The sequence below is a fragment of the Aulonocara stuartgranti genome (assembly GCF_965226115.1).
Source record: "Aulonocara stuartgranti genome assembly, chromosome: 23".
Classification (NCBI taxonomy): Eukaryota; Metazoa; Chordata; class Actinopteri; order Cichliformes; family Cichlidae; genus Aulonocara; species Aulonocara stuartgranti.
This window is the reverse complement of record NC_138958.1, coordinates 29601545-29623109: the sequence shown is the minus strand read 5'-3', so window position 1 is coordinate 29623109 and position 21565 is coordinate 29601545. Positions and strand designations below refer to the sequence as shown.

Below are 21565 nucleotides of genomic sequence, written 5' to 3'. Positions count from 1 at the left end.
AGTTATGACAAATCAGACTAGAAGGCAAAAAGAAAGTGCAGCTTTATGGTTTCATGGACAAAATAATTTGTGGCTGCGATATGATCAGCTAAATAACCAGGGGTGCACATAAGTGGTCCGCAGGTGCGCATTCACTGTCAAAATAAAAAACACGCACAAGGGTTAGGGTTAAATTTAAAAACTGTACTTTTGAGTTAAAATATATATTTATAATTTTAATAAATGACAAATTAAAAATGCATGAACATTTTATTTTGTATCGAAAAAATATCGAACCGTGACACCAAAGTATCGAACCGAACCGTGAATTTTGTGTATCGTTGCACCCCTAATACATACATACATACATACATACATACATACATATATATATATAGATATAGGAGGTTAAATGAGGAACTACAATAATAAAACAAAAATGTTACATGGTAATAAAATAAATGATGTGGTGTGATCTTCTGATATAGAGTAACACGTTGATAGAAAAAATAAATATGTAATACTTAGGTAGAAATGCTATAACACTATAAAACAAAGCCTGAAATCCACACTGTATGAATTCTTTGGTTTATTTTAACTTTAAAAGTTGTTTTATGTTACTTATTTATTAGAAGAAAAACTGCATCTTCAGTATCACAAGATAAAAGATCTAATGGCCTTTAAAAAATAAAAAAGGCCATTTCTTCTGCAAGAAATAAAAAGCTAGAGGGGATTTTTTTTAAGCTAACTTTAATGGATTATGTCATAAACTAACAAAACTGCAAATACAGAACTGTCTCAGCTTTATTAAAAGGTTTATGGCGTGTGATGTGTCGGTGATAGTATCTCATTTACTGTTTCACTGAAAAACGAACTGAATGTATAACAACGAGCAGCTCCACTTTTCGAAGCACCTCAACAGGTTGAAGCTGTCCGTGATTTCGGAGTGTGAAGCACTGATTTTGGGGCATCATATCGTGACCTAACTTACCTTGCAGGCTCCTGCCAGCGTTTTAGCCAGTTGCAACAATTCGCCATCAGGCTAAACATCGCAGTCCGGGTCCGAATGACTGAGTGGTGGTCCAGGTGGGCAGCGACACTCCACTATCCAGCCCTGCTCATCGACTCTTAACCTAAACTAGCTACATGGCGAACTAACCCATCAAAGTGTAAACGTTTAGCTTTTAAATGCCTCACCCAACTTACGTCGGTGAATAATTTAGTCGTTACCGTGTGTTTTCGATAAATATTAGGCTGGAAGACATTATTTTCCAGAAGCTGAACATCCCGTTAAACGAGGCTAGCCAAAGCTAATGTAGTTAGCAATAACGGTATTTGTAGTATCGTTTAGTTTGTAGTGTCCGCAAATACGTGAGTCGTTTACCACTTACATCTGAGCCCTACTCACCAATAAAATGTGCTCGTTTGTAACCAAGCGCATAAATACTGAGTATTTTACTACTGAAATATTCGCTACTTAGCGTTAGCCGATTCCTAGCAGTCTGCTTTGTTTACGCCGTCTTTTCTGCTGCTAGGCTGCGGACGTGCCTTCGTCATCTTCCGTCATCAACAAATCAGCGCCAGCGCAGATTCCGAGCCTGCGCACTCGTTACAATTGTGACCAATCAAATAACCTACTACAGCTATAATGCCGAGGAATAATAATAATTTGTTGTTATTTTTTTAGTATTTAATTAGCTGGAAAAGTGTGTCCACAGTTCAAGCAACTTAATTAAAGAAGTCCAGACGCTTTTCTTTGCAAGCTCCTTTGACCACAGCTAGTACATTTAAATTAGGCCCATGAGTTACATTGCTCTGCAATAATACTACTTATTATTATTATTATTATTATTATTATTATTATTATTATTAACAATAATATAATTGCTCTGTGTTATGCTCTCTGAAGAAAATGAGAAAGAGAAGGGGATGGATGGAGGAACATTGGTGAATCAAAAAGCTCAGGGGGTTATAAGGAGGAGCTGAGGGCAGCTATGAAAAGTTCGAAGACTGGAAAAGCAGTTGGTCCTGGTGGCATACCTGTGGAGGTATGGAGACGTGTAGGAGGTGGGCAGTGGACTTTTTGACCAGATTGTTTAACACAGTCTTGGAAAGTGAGAGAATGCCTGAGGACTGGAGAAGAGGTATACTGGTACTGATTTTGATATGCAGAGCTGTACCACATACAGAGGGATAAAGCTGAGGAGCCAAACCATGAAGATATGAGAAGAGCTGCTGAAGCTAGGTTAAGAAGACAGGTGATGCGTATGAGGATGAGGTGAACCAATAGGTAACGAATAGAACAAATGTCTTGACCTCATTCATCAAAGTCCCTCCAATCAACCAGATTAAACATTTCTACATCAGCAAATATGTATTAAAAACCACATTTCACCATAAACACACAAGCTAAAAGGTGTGAAACAGCACAAAATTAATTAAGCAGTTTGTATTTGTCATGAAATATCAGATGTCTTCCTAATACTTCTTCTAATATCATCTTGCCTCCCTCTACTGGCTCCCTTTATTAGTTTTTTGATATCATCCACTGTACCTGAGCTTTCCCCCCCAAAATTTTGTTTCATATCACCAGAATGGACTCTCTTGAGCTGAGTGAGAAAAGGAGACAAAGACAAACCAAGACACGGTGAGATGTATTTTTAAAGACAAATTATTTCCTATTGCTCCATCAGTTACCAATTCCCTTCATTCTGCCAAAGCACAAAGTTTATTAGATTTTTCCAGCTCGCCCGGGCTGAGTTAGCGGGCTGTTTTGCTGTTAGACTGAATGTCAAGTGTCTTTTAAGGAAAGATGGATTGCACTTTATTTATTCCGAGGCTGAGTTATTTGCCCCAGTTCATCTCGGCAAGTACTCGCTGGTGACTCTGCAGTCGGAGGAGTGAGACACAATGAGGAAAGCACGTCTTTTAGAGAGCCTGTCTGAAGAAACATCATCTCCCTCCCTCCCTCCATCCATCCCTCCCTCCCTCTCCTCCGAGACAACTTCAGCTTAATTTTTATGAGATGTGTCTGCTGCTCTCATAAAGCCACAGTAATCATTTTTATTTGTTTACTGGGATCCAGTGCAGCTCCAGACAAAGAGCTTTGAAATGGAAAAACCAGGCAGCGACTGGTGAAAATTTCAGTTAAAAAAAAAAATCATTAATTCACAGAAATGTTTTATTAATTCATTCATTTTTACCATTGACCCGGTGTAAAAAACCCATTTCTTTAGTCAATAGTGGAAAAAAAATGTCATTTAAAATGATTTAGCTGTTTATCTATTACTTAATTACTGTGGTGTAATATGAAGGACAGTGGTAATGGGGTAATTCTACATTCATAGGAAAAGCTGTAAAACTTGTGAAAATACACTTAACAGTTCAAAATCTATGTCCTTCATATATTCCAAAGCATGTAGTGGGCCAGATTGGAGGCCCCCCACCTCTTCTGCACTTTGAATGAACCCAGTTTTTTATTCAAAGTAATATATTTGCAATAAAAAAAAATTTAAAAAGGAAGGCATAAAAATCTGGCATTCTTTTAATATAAGTTCCTTTCCCTGCCTGGTTTTAAATGTAAAAAATGTTTAATATATAAGATCTGTTTTGATTTTTTATGAATGCAAGATTGGGCTCAGATGAATCGGGTTTTAAACAATATGCTGTTCATTGCTGTAGGGTGACCAGATGTCTGGGACTGCAAAGCATTTTTATCCACCCTTCCCTCTTCCCACACACGGAGGCAATGTCCTGCAATTTGATTGGCTGTGGTTTACAATAGTGAACGCTGCCTAAGAAAAGTCTTACTTCAATTCAATTCAATTCAATTTTATTTATTGAATTGAATTATGGATGGATCACTTGAAGAGATGATCCATCCATGCATGTTTCCTGAAATCCAAATACAGGAGTACAACAGTTGTTGCAACAGATACTGAAGCAGAAAACATGAATTGTATACAGACAACACCAGCACCATAAAAAAACTTTACCTTCCATCTATGCTTATAGTAGTTTGGTGGGTTGCAAATGTATTTCATTTATGAATGATCAAAGTTTCTTCCTCTCAGCACATTATGCCCCACAGAGGTGTTATGTTTTAAAATGAACCTGAAAATATTTTTCATGTTTTATATGGACAGAGATGGAAAGAGTACCTTCGGCTCATTGCATTTGAGTTGACCTAAACCTCCACTGACTGACTATCATTTATAAAACTTTTTAAACTTTCACTCAGTTTTCTAGAACTGAGTCTTAAGAATGCTAAAACAAAATAATATAAAATGTCAGTAAATAATTAATCTGACATGTTTTAAATAATTAAAATTGGCAATTAATCATTAATTATATATAAATGTATAAATAAATCTATTAATTATGTAAATGTGTTTTTGATTAATTAAAATGAAAATATATAATTAAATAATTGCCTCAAAATATTGTTTTAAAAACTTAAAACGTATTAGTCTTTACACAAAACTATTTATTTCACTATTTAATTTATTATTTCCTGGTTCTTGTGCTTCAGTGCACCCCATGAAATAAAATAAACAATCATTGCAGCTTGTCAACAGTTGCTAACATCTGGTTACTCTGGCAGACTGATTTTGGAAAATGGATTGATCCAGTGGACATGGGGTTGGCAGGTTTCCCAGAATGCATTTGGAATAAAATCACATCAGCTGTTTCCTCCACCACTGCGAAAGTGCCCTCAAACTGTAAGTACAGTTTTGGAACATGATTTTTCTGTCACCAAATGCATTTTTTAGTTGTTTTTCTAAGGTAAAAATGTAATGGCATAGTCTGAACGAAAATGAATATCTGGCTGGTTTATTGAGAGCCTGTTTGCAAAAATAATTAAATTTTTTCATAGCTGTCAGGTCCTGTTAGCATAACAGACAGCTTCCCTCACCCTCTGTCAGCTGACCGGGTGATCAGAGCCCATGGTACCCCTTCCTGATCCTCGCCTCTCAGTGAAGGTTAAACACGGGTGATAGGTGATATCTAACAGGTTATGTTTGGTTTAGTTTTAGTTTTGTATTCGTTCCCAAGCAAATCAGTTAAGCTGAGATTATTGTTTAATTTCATAACTGTGTATTTTTAGTGAACCATATAGGAATGCTCTCAGAATATATTGAATTGAATCATTTGCACGTCTTTATTTCCTGATGTGCACAGGTCATACTTTTTGTTGAGAACAGCTTGTTTTCAATTAAAACTAACATAAAAAAAATGTAATACATAGGGAGGAAAGTGAGAGCATTTTCACTGGGAGCAGAACCATCTGGACCAGCATGTTGTTCATGCTGGTCATGGATATCCTGACGAGTGATGTCAAGCCTGCTCCAGAAATTATTCAATTGTTTGTTTCTTAATATTTATTCAACTGTATTCAAAACACCAGATGTCTGCTATAAGTTTTGGAAGTCTGGAGTTTAAAAAAAAGAAGAAGAAAGAGCTGTGTGTTTTTTCTTCAGGTAGCAATGGGAGTTACTTGTATAATGTTTTTAAGACAGCTCAGGATGAACTAAGCAGTTGATTCATCTGTAATATTTAATTTGAAATAATGATGTACAGTTGTTTAACACCTTTTTCCAAATCAGTTCAGTGTTTATCCCCTTTCAAAATCATTTTATATCTTTTTATGCCTTTCCCAACTTTGATGGGTGAGTTTGACAAACAAAATTAATTTATGATGCACTGCAGCACAAGAACAATGAAAATAATAAACTAAATGTGAAATAATAAAATATGTATTTAAATAAAATCCACCCATCAATTATCTTCCACTTAAGATAATAAATGATACTTAATCCAAGATAATTAATGATACATCTTGTTAAATGTATAATGGTTTATTTGTTTCATTTGGATTTCAGTATAGTATAAAAGCCTTTTCTCTGCCTCGTTTCCCACGAGGCCCTTTTTTCTTTGGCACTTTAACGCCCTCTATTGTTTCCGCCATTCTTTAAATTGCTTCCCTGTATGCGGCATCCTTCGCACTTCCTTAAACTGTCACGGTGGCGGATTTTTTAGAAAGGAATATCTACTTACTGCTCATTCAAGGTTGGTTTGCGCTTCTTTACGATAGTTTAGTTGAGAGCCAAGCAGAAAAACATGTCACTTCACAGCATGTGTTTTAAAACTGCACTTCCGGTAACGGTATTTTGTAACAGCTCGAGTGTGGTGTGGAGTGCAGGGGCTGGTGGGTGGTAGAGGGGAGTGTGGAGGTGTCACAAGAGCATAGATCAGTGACGCAGTTGGGGGTGCTGATGTTTGAGAGCCTCCACACCTTTCTTCTGGAGAGGTGTGCAGGTGTTGTAGGACATATTTTTTATAGTAATGTTTAATCTGTGCATGTAATGGTAATCTGCTGATTGTTTTCCTAATTAATGCGTGTAAGGAGAGCAGATTACTAAAATAAAGTGTTACATAGATTTGACTTTCATTTAGAGATGGCACGATACCACTTTTTTATGTCCGATACCGATACCGATATCATAAATTTGGATATCTGCCGATACCGATATGAATCCGATATAGTGTTTTTTAATCAACAAAACTGTTTTTTAAAATATCTTGCTGCATTTTGTATAAGTTCATACTCAAGTTTAAAACAACAACTACACTAAAGCTATTCTGTTATACCTGTATACAAAAAAAAAATTTCATAGTTCAGCAATACTGATCAATCTAATAAACTTAGACCTACACCATCCTCCCTATTCTGGTATTTTAAAGAGTACTTAGCGTAAATATTAAGCAACCTAACTAATAGGGTTCCAACTCCCAGCAACAACAAAAATAAATAAATAAAAAATAGGGAACCACCCCTCACGCTCCACCTCATGATGCTTAATCGACGTAATCAACCTTAATTTGATGCAGTGTGAAAAAAAATGCACAGAAATCAATTATTTTTCAAGAAATATTAAATAGATTCAACATCTTTCTTCAACAAAATTGCAGACTGCACAGATGGTACCTTCCCAAAGGAAAAAGTACTATAGCTTACTAGGGTATATATATTAGACTTAATAGTCACTATATACAGTAATTGACTTCTATTAATTTTACATCAAATTAAAACTTTGGGTGTCAGATAATTATTTATTAAAAGCTCGACATTTTAAATGAGAATAAGAAAGAAAAGTATGTCTTTGTGCCCTCTTTTCCCTGTTAATGCCCTATCGGCCCCCCTGGCTAAACTTTGCTAGATCCGCCCCTGCACAGTTACCAGCCGTCAGCTACGTAGAAAAAGATCCTGGAGTAGAAAGTAATATTAAATAAATTCTAACAACAGCTTATCAAGCTTAAACGTGCTGCTGTTGTTCAGCCGCTGGTTTCCTCTTTCTGGTGCAAAGTGGACCAAAAACAAACAAGAGAGACGGACTCGCCACAGAAAAGCCGATCAGCTGATCATTAGCAGTTTCACGATTGAAGTAGCAGCCGGAGAGCGAGAGGCAGTCGCTCGTTAAGCTTAACGTGGGAATGCTTTACAAACATTCAGAGATGGACTTACACACTTGCTTTACTTCTCTCGGGGATAACTTTGTCGGAGATGAAATGCCAGGTTGCTAGCGAAGCTCCACATGCTATCCAGACCACCGACAGGTCCCGCATGCCACAGCTGCTCTATCACATGATGCATACTGCTCCGACGTGCTAACGTCGTTCTGAGGCGAGTTACGGCGTGTTGCAAGTTTTGTGAGGTGCTTTCGTGATATTTAATGGATCGGATTACATTTTTTATTTTTCTCCGATATCCGATCCAGTAATTTAGGTCAGTATCGGACCGATACCGATACGTAATATCGGATCGGTCCATCTCTACTTTCATTTTCTTTTATTTTGAAGGTCTGATCATTTTAAATTAGATCAAATTTCCACCTCTGGACAAGTGACTGATATAATACATAGTAACAGTTAAAATTGGATAAATATATTTGCCAGTAATACTTGCTGCTCCCAGAGGTGTTTCTCCCTCTTTACACCACAGGTGTGTCTTTGGTCCTCTGTCCTCATGACTCGGGTCTTTGTGTATGGCATCCTGAAGAAGGGGCAGCCCAACAACTACCGCATGTTCGACAACAACAATGGAAAGGCCGAGTACCTTGGCTTGGCATTCACTATCCAGAAATACCCGTTAGTGATCACCACCAAGGACAACATCCCTTTCCTGCTCAACATCCCTGGCCAGGGTCACCGAGTGCACGGGGAGATCTACAAAGTGGATGACCAGATGCTGAAATTCCTGGACACTTTTAAAAGCGTCCCAACGTGGTACCAGCGGACGGTGGTCCAGCTGGAAGTGAAGGAGTGGGTGGGGAAGACGGAAGGAGAGGAGAAGGTGTCACCGGGGAGCATCACAGATGCGTTTGTGTACACCACCACGATGTACGAGCCAGAATGGCCCTCGCTGCCGTGCTATGAGAGCTACAACTCAGAGGGAGATCACGGGCTCAAATATAGGTGTAGAGAAGAGCGGGATTGATCTCATCATGCTGATGCAACTGACAAAGTTGCTTTTATTTTTGTAATTTATCTTATTGCTGTGCACCTAAAACAATGCCCTGTAAACCTTTGTCAAAAAAATGAAGCTGTAATGTCAGACCCTAACCCTAACCCTTTTAAAAAAAAAAACAACCTGTTAACAATGTGTAATTGTGTAGTGCTGACTACTTGCTGGCAAATATCGTGAGCTAATAGAATTTTACATATATATTGTATGTAAAAAACAAAAACAAACAAACAAACAAAAAAAACCTGCATGTAGCTTCCAGGTCAAGCTAATGCACAAGTGCTTTGAACCTGCATTGTATGGCTAGCCTGTCCTTCCAAAAATGTGATTGCATAGAAGTCTGTGAGGAAATGACCCAGCTGCTTACTTGATTTATGACCTCACCAAAGAGTTTCCTTGTGTGGTCTCAATGCCATAAATAAGACTATTATTTAATGGCATAGGTTAAGACAGGCTTAGAGCAGGCGTGTCAACCATGAAGCCCAGGAACCAGATTCAGCCCAGCAAAGGCTTCAAATTTAGCCGACTGGGTGGCTTTGGAAACTTTTACAGCTTTTCACACTGAGAAAGATCTCAGATTCCTTTTAATTCTTTTTGTTTACTACAATAAAAAAATGGACTTGTACTGTAAATATGCAATTAAACAAGTTTACACTGACAGAAAGGCGAGTTTTACTGGATCATTTAAATCAAAGCTGATTGTATGTGGCCCATGATGTAAAATGAGTTTGACACCCCTGTCTTAGAGCATTTATATCACACGGATATGAACTCTGGTGTGTTTAATCATTACATTCCACTTGTCTTTGATTACCTCTGAAATAAAAATTAATTCCTGATTTCTTTTGTTTGATCTGTGCTGTGTTTGTTCCATCCAGGGGATAAGCTTTTACTCTGCGTTGTCATAAGCAGAATAAATATCCTGCAAACTACTTACAGGGATTTAGACATATGTATTTATCTTCTTTATTACAAGAGTCACATATTCATGATACAACCTCTCTAATACAGCAGGTGTCGCTAAAAGACAGGCTGTGTTTTTGTACCAGCAAACCAGCAAAGCAAGAGATGTGGCCCCTGAAGTCTGCTGAGGGGCCTCATCAACTCACTGGTTGCACTACTGATAGTCTCTACCAATGTTAGTGCACACAGATGCAGAAATAGAGATAAGGACTGAGGCCGATGAAGAAAGACAAAAACACAGAGATGAGCAGAAAGAAAAGACACAAGGGCAATGGTTCTTTGAGCACAAAGAAGAAGACAAAACAGTGGTAAGTAAGTGGGACACAAGCAGGCAGCTGGACTTCAAAGTCAGAGGTGGGAAGGAAAAAAATCTAATCCAATTAGACCTCTTCTTTTGACCACCAAATAGGTTGCTGTTTTTGCCTATAGTTTTTGAAGACAAAGTACATCACCTAAAGCCTTTTTGAGCAAACCCAATCTGCCGTTTAAAAGACAAGAAGTTGACGCGGGAAAAAGCAGAAGCTTCAGCCAAATAAGTGGTAGCCTCCAAAAGCTCCGCAGCCACTGACCACGAATACTCCATGGTGATTTCAATGTCGTCAGCCAAAAGAAAAACCCCATCTACATCCACCAAAGCACCGTTGTAAGGGAATTGTGTCCCAAAGTGTGGAGACCAACAACTCCATAGTAGAAGCCATTAACAAGCTAACAAACAAGATTGATCACCTCAGTGTGCAGCTAAGTAACAACATGATAATGGTGGCTAATATTGCCAAGCTAGCTGAAATGAACGCAGCCGTTATAAAAGAGTGTAAAGCTAAACTGTTTGTTTTGGAAAAAAGGCATGCCTCCTCTCAACAAAGAAAACATGGAGCTGAAGGAGAGAGTGTGGGAACTAGAATGGTACATGTGCCACTGGAACTTGAAAATTCAGGGATGGAAAGAAACAAACGACAAGGATTCTTGCAAGGAGGTCATCGACATCTTAGCCAAGATCGCACCACATTGGGCTTCTTCACTGGACAACGCTGTGGACACCGTCCATCGCCTAGGGAAAAAAGAAGCGGGTTGACCTTTACAAATAATAGTTCAGTTCACCGTGAGACACCATCGAGATGCTTTCTGGCAGCTGACCAAGGATTCCCAGGTGTGCAAGGAGCTAGGCATCTACATCAAGCAAGATTTCTGCAAACTAGACCAGGAGGCAGGAGCTGCAGTTTGGCCAAAATAGAGCAAGCCGGAGCTGAAGGGAAGAACATTTACTACAGAGAGCACGCCCGTTAAGTTTAAGTAGGCAGGTTCATATTACCTATTTGGTACGGTATTATAATGACTATACATAACGACTATATATATTATATTTTTTAGAGCTCTTTTGCATTTTGTGAATTCAATTTAAAGGATTTAGTGTTCCAGTCTCTTGTTTATTTTCCTTTTTATGTCATTTTTCACTTCTAATTTTAACTGTGTGTCTTTAAATAGTAGGGGCTTGAGAGATATTCTTAAAATAAAGTATTTTTGTTTTGTAAAAATGTAAATGCTAACTGTATATTGCTACAAGAAACACACTCTGTTGAGGCAGATGAAAAAATTGGTGTAATCTGTAGGGAGAAAAAATAATTCTTTGTCATGATACTAACAAATCTGCTGTATATTTGTTGAGTTTTGGTTCCTGTTGTTTCACTCTCTCACGTTTCTTGATGTCCACATTTGTGACTCCTGTGCTTCCTTTACTTTTACTGCTACTGCTTTATCCACGTGTGCTTTGTGTCTCCATGATATTTACTTCCTGTGTTGTTTCAAACCAACTAACTTTAACTATTTAAATTATATGAACATGAATGAATGAATATTAATTTGCATAAATGAGTTTGAATTTGTATCATAATTGATACATCTACCAATATTTTTGCTATTTATTGCTTAAAAAAATATTGTACAATTAATTTAGGTTTTTTTGGAGGATTCACACTAATGATGATGATGTAGAAGTCTCAAAAACTCAGAAAACCTCCATCCATCTATCCATCCATCAATCTTCTTCCGCTTATCCGGGGCCAGGTCGTGGGGCAGCAGCCCAAGCAGAGAAGCCCAGACCTCCTTCTCTCCAGCCACCTCCTCCAGCTTGTCCGTGAAAACACCAAGGCGTTCCCAGGCCACCTGAGAGATATAATCTCTCCAGCGTATCCTGGGTCTGCCCCGGGGCCTCCTCCCGGTAGAAATGCCCAGAACACCTCGCCCATGAGGCGCCCAGGAGGCATCCTTGTAACATGGCCGAACCACCTCAACTGGCTCCTTTCGATGTGAAGGAGCAGCGGCTCTACTCTGAGTCCCTCCCGGATGGCTGAACTTCTTACCCTATCTCTAAGGGAGATGCCCATTTCCACCACTTGTATCCACAATCTCGTTCTTTTGGTCATTACCCACAGCTCGTGACCACAGGTGAGGGTAGGAAACTCAGAAAACCTCTATTTATCAAATTTGATATATTTAAAAACGTCCGTAATAACATAGAAACTCATAGGAAAGACAATTTGGGCCATTGGCTAATCTGTGTACTCAAAGTGGAAAATACATTTCTGTTTCTATGTAATGTTTATGGCTACAACAGTGTTGCTCAGAACGAACTCTTATTAACTGACATAACCAATCACCTAAAAGAACTATCTCACAAGTACTCCACAAACAATTTTATAGTGGGAGGAGATTTCAATATTGTCTGTGACGAGTGGCTTGATAGATCACTCTCTAAAATCCAGTCTCATCATATAAATTCATTTTTACACATCTTCTGTTTAGATTTTAACCTAATAGATCCTTGGAGATTAGTGAACCAACTTCATCAGCCCTTTTTATGGTTCAAGCTCGATCGCTCAGCTAAATCTCATTTTGATTTCTGGCTAATTTCAGACAGTATAATGCAGAACAATGTAGATGCGGGTGTCTCAGCTGCGCCTTTAACCGATCACTGTTTGATACAGCTTAATGTCGCACCTCAACTTAAAAAATAATAATGGATTGGATTTATATAGCGCTTTTCAAGGCACCCAGAGCGCTTTACAATGCCACTATTCATTCACTCTCACATTCACACACTGGTGGAGGCAAGCTACGGTTTTAGCCACTGAAGCAAGGCTGCCATATCGCGCCATCGGCCCCTCTGGCCAACACCAGTAGGGTAAAGTGTCTTGCCCAAGGACACAACGACCAGGACAGAGAGCCCGGGTATCGAACCGGCGACCTTCCGATTATAGATACGCTTCTCAACCCCCTGAGCCACGGTCGCCCAAAAATCTCATAATAAAGGTTACTGGAAATTTAACTCAACCCTGCTTACCAATGAAAATTTTAGTAACAAAATACTTGAACAACTAGAACTTATTTCAAATGATAAAAACCTAGTAAGTAAGGAAAATGTATTTATATAACGCTTTTTGCAGATAAAAATCACAAAGTGCTTTACAACAAAGAAAATGAAAAATGAAAAAAAGACAATAGTTATACTAAAAAGGCCAAAGGTGCATATCTGAGATCCCAAGCCAAGTGGATAGAGGATGGCTATGCACTGACCCTCAATTAATATCCAAAGAAATCTTTACCTTTTACAGCAATTTGGCTGAGGCCAATGGCATAGAATCAACCTATTAAACACCTGATTCCTAAAACTGATGAAAATTTTAAGCAGTACTGTGATGCAGGTATTACCCTTGAAGAGTTAGATAAAGCATTAGGTGCTTTATCCAACGATAAAGCCCCAGGATGTGATGGCCTGACGAGTAACTTTTACATATATTTTTGGGATCATACTAGAATCCTTGTGTTTGAGATGCTCACAGAAATTTTAGAAAATGGTTCTCTCACACACACTATGAAACAAGGGGTAGTTACACTCATACCCAAACCTGGGAAAGATCCGACACTTCTTGATAATTTAAGACCAATAAGACTCTTAAATAATGATTATAATCTTCTAAAACATATTTTTGCTAACAGATTAAAATCAGGCATAACTCAAATAATTTCTTACACTCAGTCCAAATTTATAAAAGGCCACTCAATCCATAATAATATCTGCCTTGTTCTGGACTTGATTGACTATAACTACCTAATTAATAACAAAGGTTTTTCCTAGTTTTAGACTTTTACAAATCCTTCGATATGATAGAGCACGAGTTTATGTTTCAAGCCCTAGATTTGGAAGTGGCTTTAATAATTACTGTATAGAGACACAAACAGTTCAGTGTGTCTTCCACATGGCACCTCACAGAGATTTAGGATCTGCAAAGGAATAAAACAAGGATGTCCAATCTCACCATTGCTGTTTATCACAGCAACAGAAATGCTTTCCATACTGATTAAAAATACTATATTTGGTAAGTAATCTGTTCTAGGTAAAGAGCTCTCTATCAGCCAGTTAGCCGATGACACCGCCATTTTCTTAAATAACTTGAATCAAATCCCCAAAATTCTACAAATCATTGAAAATTTCTCAAAAGCTTCAGGCCTAAAACTGAACTCAGACAAATGTGAGATCTTATACCTTTAAAAGACTGTACTATATCTAACACTTTCAATATCCCTGTAAAAAAATCCAATGTCAAATATTTGGTATGTATATAACTTAAAACAGAACTGAGTTAGAAAACCTTAATATTTGAAAGAAAATGCAAAATTGTAGAACTCATTGAAGTAACTGGGCACAGACAGACTTATTGATTCTGGGTAGAATATTTCCAGGCTAATATACTCTGCATATACATTAGGTGTACCTAAATCAGCAATCAAATCTATTAACCAGCTAAACTTTGATTTTATATGGAAGCAAAAAAAAAAAAAAACCCTCTATATTAGGCAAGGTAATTGAGTCAAACAATTTGAAGATGGAGGATTGCAAGCTATTGAATTTGACAGTTTAAATGGCACCCTAAAAATAAACTGGCTCAGGTCATTTTTCAAATGTCAAATCAAAATAGCCTATGGTTTTATTTTTTCCAAACAAAATATTTTCAGATCTAGGCGAAATTAATCTTTTATTTACAAGTTTTATTATACTGGAAATTAATATACAAACATAATTATAGCCCACGTAATACTCCCTTGTGGAACTATCGTTACATAGAAGTTAGAAACAAATCAATCTTTGTGCAAAAAATGGTAAGAAAAAGGCATTCATAAATGTTGATTTCTTTAATTACTTATGTCTATTTTATTTTCATTATTTGTCTTTAAATACAGCCTACAGGCTGTATTTGTTGTACTTGTTACATTTGTTTAATTAACAATTAAAAAATAAATAAAATATTTTTTCCTTTGGCACTTTAGCGCCCTCTGTTTTTGTTCCGCTTTTATTTGGATTGTTTCCACGCGTGCGCAATGTAAGCTCGCTGTCTGACACATACTCCAGAACAGTAAGAGGCGGTTGAGACGGGGGACTGGGAAGATGGCGGAGTGAGCGGTTCAACTTGAGTGGGCTCCGAGGCTTTTCCTGAAAAGAACCTCCTTTATGTCTTGACCGCAATCAAGTTAACCGGAATTAGAAGCAGACTAGTTATACTTCATCTCTAAAACTCAAAAACTTCCTCCCTGTGTTTCTCTCCGTCATTCTCGGCCACCTTCTCCGAAGCGGCGAAATGGCTAACATTAACAAAGATCATGGCTACCACCTAGCGGCTCTTCGACAGGCGTGCGACGAAGAAGATATTGAATGGATGGAACAGCAGCACGACTTATCACAAGACAGACCGCAAGCTGATCGTCACCACACACCAGTTAAAAGTCCAAATCCTAAAAAAATGAAGGCTAACGAATCGCAGACGCAAAACGAAGTTTCAAACACAGTTCTCCTCAATGCTATCCAAAAACTGGTATGTAAATTTGACACCCAAAGTGAACATTTAAAGAATTATGAATTCCAGTTGCAAGAAAACACCGACGCTGTAAGAAAAGTAAAGGAGTCCGTGGATGTTAATACGGAAGCTGTTAAATCTGTGGTGGAAGATGTGAAACGTATTAAAACGCAGATGGCGACGCTGAAAAAAGAGAACGAGGCTCTTCGTGAAATGTGTCTGGAGCATGCTAGATACAAACGGAGATGGTCTTTGCTGCTAACTGGCGTTCCTGAGAAGGAGGGGGAGAACACGAGAGAAGAAATAATCAGAATTCTGACCAAGATAATTCCTGCGAACGCCGAGCAGCTGTACAACACAGTGGATACAGTGCACCGGCTGGGTCAGAAGGGACGAGTTGGTGACAAACCCAGGCTGATTGTCATACAGTTTGCCATGAGAACTGTTCGAGACCTAGTGTGGAAGATGTCCAAGGAGGCGAAGCTCTGCAAGGAGATGAAGATTCGGTTTAGAGAGGACTTTTGTAAGGAAGACAGAGAAGCCCGCAAACGTCTGTGGCCGAGGGTGGAGGAGGCAAGGAGCAGAGGGCTCAAAGCTTTCCTGAAGGACGGATATGCTGTCATCGATGGTCGTCAAATCAAAGAATGAAAGAACTTTATAACGACCTAGATAAGAAGGTATAACTGTTCAACTAAATTTAAGCCGGTAACTTGCTCAATGGTCCCTGACTTTGACTGGGTCTATTAGTTAATAGGAGGTAAAATGTTCCATTGCCTTACTCTAGTTATTACAGCACTTTCAAGCTATATTCAATGGTTCTTTCAATATTTTTCTTTAAATGTTCGAGGTTTAAGAAGTAACATAAAGCATAAAGCTTACAAAAAATCTTTTTTGTAAGGAACAGCCTAACACGAATTGTTTTTTATTTCAAGAGACACACAGTAGTAAAGATGATCATATATTTTGGAGAAAGCAGTGGGGAAGCGGTGATATTTATTTATCTCATGGTACCTCTCATTCAGCAGGAGTGGCTATTTTTCTACATCGTTTTAATGGAAGAGTTCTTGATCATAAAGGTGATGAGGAAGGTCATTGGTTAATGGTTAACATGGAGTTGGATGATACTAAGTACATTTTAGTAAATGTTTATGGGTTCAACAATAGAGCTAAAAACAGGAAATTGATTTCTGATTTGAAAAAAATGATAGAAGAATGGAAGATCATCTATTCAACTGAAAAAGTCGTTGTTGCAGGTGACTTTAATATGGTACCAGATGAAAAACTGGATAGATTTCCAACTAAATATAACTCTTCTCATTTTAACCAAATATTAATGGATTTCTCCTGCACCCTCAACCTAATCGATATCTGGCGTAACTTAAACCCAGAAAAACTGCAATACACCTGGAATAATTCTGAGCGCTCTCAATGCTCAAGACTGGATTATTGCTTAATAACTGGTAGTCTCTTCCCCCTATCATCCAACTGTAAGATTCTTCACTCCCCTGTTACTGACCATTGTGCCATAACACTTTCAATCTCCCCGGATAATAGATTATCAGAACCAAAGAATTCTCACTGGAAGTTTAATAGTAACCTCTTACGAAGCTCGTCTTTTTGTATAAAAATTAAATCATTGATAGGAGAGGTAAAAGCAATGGAGGATTTTTCTTCTACTAGTAAATGGGAATGGTTGAAGTTTAATGTCAGAAAAATTGCTAGTGAAGAAGGAAAATTAATGGCTAATAAAAGGAGACAGAAACAGGCTGAAATTACTGCACAAATAAGTTCATTGTGCAATTTATCACATCTGACAGAGGAAAACTCTATAGAACTAAACCAGTTGCAGTACAAACTAGATGAACTTTATATAGACAAAGCAAAAGGTGCCTTCATTCGCTCAAGGGCTAAATGGATTGAGGAGGGGGAAAAGAATTCTTCTTATTTCTTTAACCTGGAGAAAACTAGACAAACAAAAAAAACTATAATGAAGTTACAAATTAATAATACCCTGACTGAAGACCAACAGACTATAAACAACTATATCACAGAGTTCTATTCAGCCCTCTACACTACAAATTATTCCAGTTCGGAGACTAATTCTTTTTTTAGCTCTATCCATGGAAAAATTCCTCAAATTGACTCACACTTTAAAAATCTCAATGAGTCTGAAATCACTTTAGCTGAATTGGATGCTGCTGTTTCCCAAATGGCGAATGGTAAATCACCAGGTCCCGACGGAATCACGATTGAATTTTACAGATATTTCTGGAATGACATTAAAGATCTATTACTAGAGGTATTTAATGAATGTATAAATGATCAGATGCTATCTCCAACTATGAAACGAGGAATAATTTCTTTACTTCCTAAACCAAACAAGGACCCTATCCTTTTAGATAACTGGAGACCTATCACACTTCTTTGCTGTGACTACAAATTATTAGCTCATGTCTATGCCAACAGATTAAAAACAGGAATTACTCAAATAATAGATGAGACACAGTCAGCCTTTATAAAAGGGCGTCATATCCATAATCATACCCGTTTAGTATTAGATATGTTGGATTACAATCATTTAATTCCTCATGATAGCCTTATTTTATTTCTTGATTTCTTTAAAGCTTTTGATTCTTTGGAGCATAATTTTTTATTTAAAGCTCTGGAGGCTGTGGGTTTTGGTCCCAGATTTGTTAGTGTAATGAAAATGTTGTACAGAGATATAACAAGTAGTATTGCACTCAATCAGGAGTTTTCTAATAGTTTTAAAATTCATCGTGGCATTCGGCAGGGATGCCCTATTAGCCCGTTATTGTTTATTGTTGCAGCAGAAATGCTTGCCATTTATATCAAACTCTCTTCAGATCTGGAAGGCATAAACATTCTTGATAAAGAATTTAAAATTAGTCAATTTGCTGATGACACTGCCTTATTTCTAAGGAATGTAAATATGGTCTCTACTGCAATTAATAAAATCCTTTCATTCTCAAAAGCATCCGGCTTAACACTAAACCTTAAAAAATGTGAAATCTTAGCTGTACACAACTGTAATCAAAATACTATTAACAATATACCAGTAAAAGAGGAGGTAAAATACCTTGGTTTAATAATCAGTAAAAATACTAATGATTGAGAGAATAATAACATAACTCCTAGATTAAATGTAGTTAAAAAAATATTTAATCATTGGTTAACACGTGATTTATCCATATTAGGTCGTATCTTACTGTCTAAAGCAGAAGGACTTTCAAGACTCATATACCCCTGTTATTCAATTTTTACATCTCCTAAAATGATTAAACTGTCCAATTCTATTATATTCAGCTTTATCTGGAAGAATAAAACACATTATATACGCAAATCACAATTAGTTAAAGACTATGAAAATGGGGGCTTGAAAGCTTTAGACTTTGAATCTATTATTGCTGCATTCAGGCTCAGATGGATAAAAGACTGCATTTCCTGTCCTCAATCTATGTGGTACCATATTCCAAACAAACTCTTTAATAAGGTCGGGGGGTTAGATTTTTTGCTCAGATGTGATTATGAAATATCTAAGCTTCCTCTTAAGTTGTCTAGTTTCTATAAGCAAGCTTTGAATTTTGGGAAACTAATTTTCACCCACAATTTTTCACCTCACAATTCTGTGTTGTGGAATAATAGGGTTATAGTCATCAATAAGAAGTCCTTATTTAAATCAGACTGGTATGATAACGGTGTATGTTTTGTTGTTGATCTGCTTGATAGAAATGGAAACTTGCTATCTTATGAAGAATTTATTGATAAGTATAAAATAGAGATTTCATTTAATAATTATAATAAGGTTTGTAAAGCGATACCCACACCGTTGTTAAATCTTATCGTAAATACTTTAAAGTATTCATTAATAAGAACATGCTTACCTTCACTGACGATAGGTAATACCTCAATAAAGGACAAACAATTTAATAATAAGTTCATCTCTAATACCTTTAAGCAAATAGTATTCTGCAACTACAATGTCAATGTCAGACATGACCTTGATAGCATATTGAAAGACAAGTCATTTTCTTTTTACTTAAAATACCCACTTGCGCCTAAAATGAAAGAAACACACTTCAGAATCATATCAGGCATTTATCCAGTTGGAGAATTCCTGCATAAAAGGTTTAATTTTGAGGCCGACTCTTGTGCTTTCTGTTCTTCCGATCCAGAAACACTAGAGCATCTATTTTTCACTTGTCAGTATGTTAATGCTTTCTGGTTTGAAATACACTGTTGGGTTTCACTCAGAATTTCCAATGTACCTGCCTTCACATCTAAGGATATTCTTTACTTTATGGACAATCTGGATTCTGAAATCTCAGATGTTGTCAATTTTGTAATAGTGCTATGTAAGTTTTTCATTCATTTATGTAAGTGGAAGAATGCCTCTCCTATGTTTACCGTCTTCTTGAATTACTTTTGTCAATACTTTAAGTCACTTAAGCTTATTTCAAATGTGAACAAAAAAACTGCTGTACTATACTGTAAAATCAAAAAATACTTGCTCTTCTAATTTTCTTGCCTGTGTCAAAAGGTCTATGTTCCTTATTTCTTTACTCTAGAAACTTTTATTTTCTCCCTGTAAAGTTATGATGACTTGCTTCACCATCTTTATAATGTAAATTGTTACAATTCTGGTCTGTTTCCTTGACTTGTTTTGTATATGGAAATTTGTTTCAATAAAAAAAATAAAAAAAAAAATAAAAAAAAAAGTAAGAGGCGGTTGCCAACCGCCGTTAAACAGAAAAAAGAGGAAGAAGAAGAAGAAGCAGAAGAAGAAGAAGAAGGAGCGCGCCTAATCCAGAGTTCTACCTCAAACTGTCACGGTGGCACGGAGATTTTTATAGTAGAAGAGCTACTTGCTGCTTATTCAAGGTGAACTTGTGCTTCTTCATGGTGGTTTTATGACAGAGATAAGCAGGAAAAACGTGTGTCACTTCACAGCGTGTGTTTTAAAACTGCATTTCCGGTATCGGTATTTTTTTTGACAGCTCGAGGGGGGTGTGAGGAACTCTAAGGTAGCCTAACTTATGCTTTATCATTACACAGTGATGACGTGGTTGCTTGGTAATTGTAACTGATGTTTAACTTACCCATAAGCATAACATGTAAACAGCGTTTTTCACTGAATGACCTCTCCCAGCTCACAGTCACAGCATGACAGGAATGTGTGCAGATCTAGTCTGACAGTTGCTGTTGTAGGAAGTGTATTGATATAGTCATGTGTAATCTGTGCATGTAATGTTAATCTGCTGATTGTGTTCCTAATTAATGTGTGTAAGGAGTACAAACTCCCAAACAGTGTTACCTAGATTTGAGTTTGATTTTCTTTTATTTTGAAGGTCTGATCATTTGAAATTAGATCAAATATACACCTCTGCACAAGTGACTGATATAATACAGAATAATAGTTAAAACTGTATAAATATTTTTGCCAGTAATACCTGCTGGGAATTTGCTCACACAGATGTTTCTTCCTTCTTTACACCGCAGGTGCGTCTTTGGTCCTCTGTCCTCATGACTCGGGTCTTCGTTTACGGCACTCTGAAGAAGGGGCAGCCCAACAACTACCGCATGTTCGACAGCAACAATGGAAAGGCCGAGTACCTGGGTTCGGCGTTCACCTCCCAGAAATACCCGTTAGTGATCACCACCAAGGACAACATCCCTTTCCTGCTCAACATCCCTGGCCAGGGTCACCGAGTGCACGGGGAGATCTACAAAGTGGATGACCAGATGCTGAAATTCCTGGACACTTTTAAAAGCGTCCCAACGTGGTACCAGCGGACGGTGGTCCAGCTGGAGGTGAAGGAGTGGGTGGGGAAGATGGAAGGAGAGGAGAAGGTGTCACCGGGGAGCATCATGGACGTGTTTGTGTACACCGCCACAACGTACGAGCCAGACTGGCACTCGCTGCCGTGCTACGAGAACTACGACTCAGAGGGAGATCACGGGCTCAAATATAATACGGAAGAAAAGCTATAAAGGGACTGATCTCAGATCTAAGAAAAAGGCATTCATAAATGTTGATTTCTTTAATTACTTATGTCTATTTTATTTTCATTATTTGTCTTTAAATACAGCCTAGAGGCTGTATTTGTTGTACTTGTTACATTTGTTTAATTAACAATTAAAAAATAAATAAAATATTTTTTCCTTTGGCACTTTAGCGCCCTCTGTTGTTGTTCCGCTTTTATTTGGATTGTTTCCACGCGTGCGCAATGTAAGC

At 37.6% G+C, this 21565-nt stretch overlaps 3 protein-coding genes across 9 annotated transcripts in view; 2 read left to right on the top strand and 1 right to left on the bottom strand.

Annotated features, from left to right (window-relative positions):
• The window catches only part of arl13b (ADP-ribosylation factor-like 13b), a 40068-nt gene that overhangs the window by 16352 nt on the left and 2151 nt on the right, over positions 1–21565 (bottom strand). Inside the window, exon 4 of one of the 6 annotated variants that reach the window (XM_082525263.1) lies at positions 3844–3873. The exons of 1 other annotated variant lie outside the window; for it this stretch is intronic. In XM_082525263.1, coding sequence (XP_082381389.1) covers positions 3844–3873 — 30 coding nt within the window. Of the gene's footprint in view, positions 1–970; positions 1556–3843; positions 3874–7504; positions 7712–21565 lie in introns of those variants that run through there. 4 more of the 6 variants (XM_082525261.1, XM_082525265.1, XM_082525268.1 and 1 more) reach the window with 4 other exon arrangements.
• On the top strand, positions 2241–9327 carry LOC309701197 (gamma-glutamylaminecyclotransferase C-like). 2 transcript variants are annotated; one of them, XM_082525276.1, is made up of 4 exons: positions 2241–2269; positions 2573–2626; positions 4583–4700; positions 7982–9327. In XM_082525276.1, exons 2-4 carry the CDS (start codon positions 2574–2576, stop codon positions 8474–8476), a joined length of 666 nt encoding a protein of 221 aa, XP_082381402.1. In that variant the 5' UTR covers positions 2241–2269; position 2573; the 3' UTR covers positions 8477–9327. The 2 variants fall into 2 exon arrangements, with proteins under 2 accessions (XP_082381402.1, XP_082381403.1); XM_082525277.1 differs by lacking the exons at positions 2241–2269; positions 2573–2626; positions 4583–4700 and adding an exon at positions 5918–6380.
• Positions 20111–21493, top strand: LOC309701386 (gamma-glutamylaminecyclotransferase B-like). The gene is made up of 2 exons (XM_082525507.1): positions 20111–20211; positions 20830–21493. The coding sequence occupies exon 2, from the start codon at positions 20854–20856 to the stop codon at positions 21319–21321; it is 468 nt and encodes a 155-aa protein (XP_082381633.1). The 5' UTR covers positions 20111–20211; positions 20830–20853; the 3' UTR covers positions 21322–21493.

Coding starts and splice junctions, on each gene's coding strand:
- LOC309701197 (XM_082525276.1), top strand. CDS start 2,574: ATGGACTCTCTTGAGCTGAGTGAGAAAAGGAGACAAAGACAAACCAAG. Junction 2,627..4,582: donor CAAAGACAAACCAAGACACG/GTGAGATGTATT, acceptor TTACTCTGGCAG/ACTGATTTTGGAAAATGGAT. Junction 4,701..7,981: donor TGCGAAAGTGCCCTCAAACT/GTAAGTACAGTT, acceptor TTTACACCACAG/GTGTGTCTTTGGTCCTCTGT.
- LOC309701386 (XM_082525507.1), top strand. CDS start 20,854: ATGACTCGGGTCTTCGTTTACGGCACTCTGAAGAAGGGGCAGCCCAAC.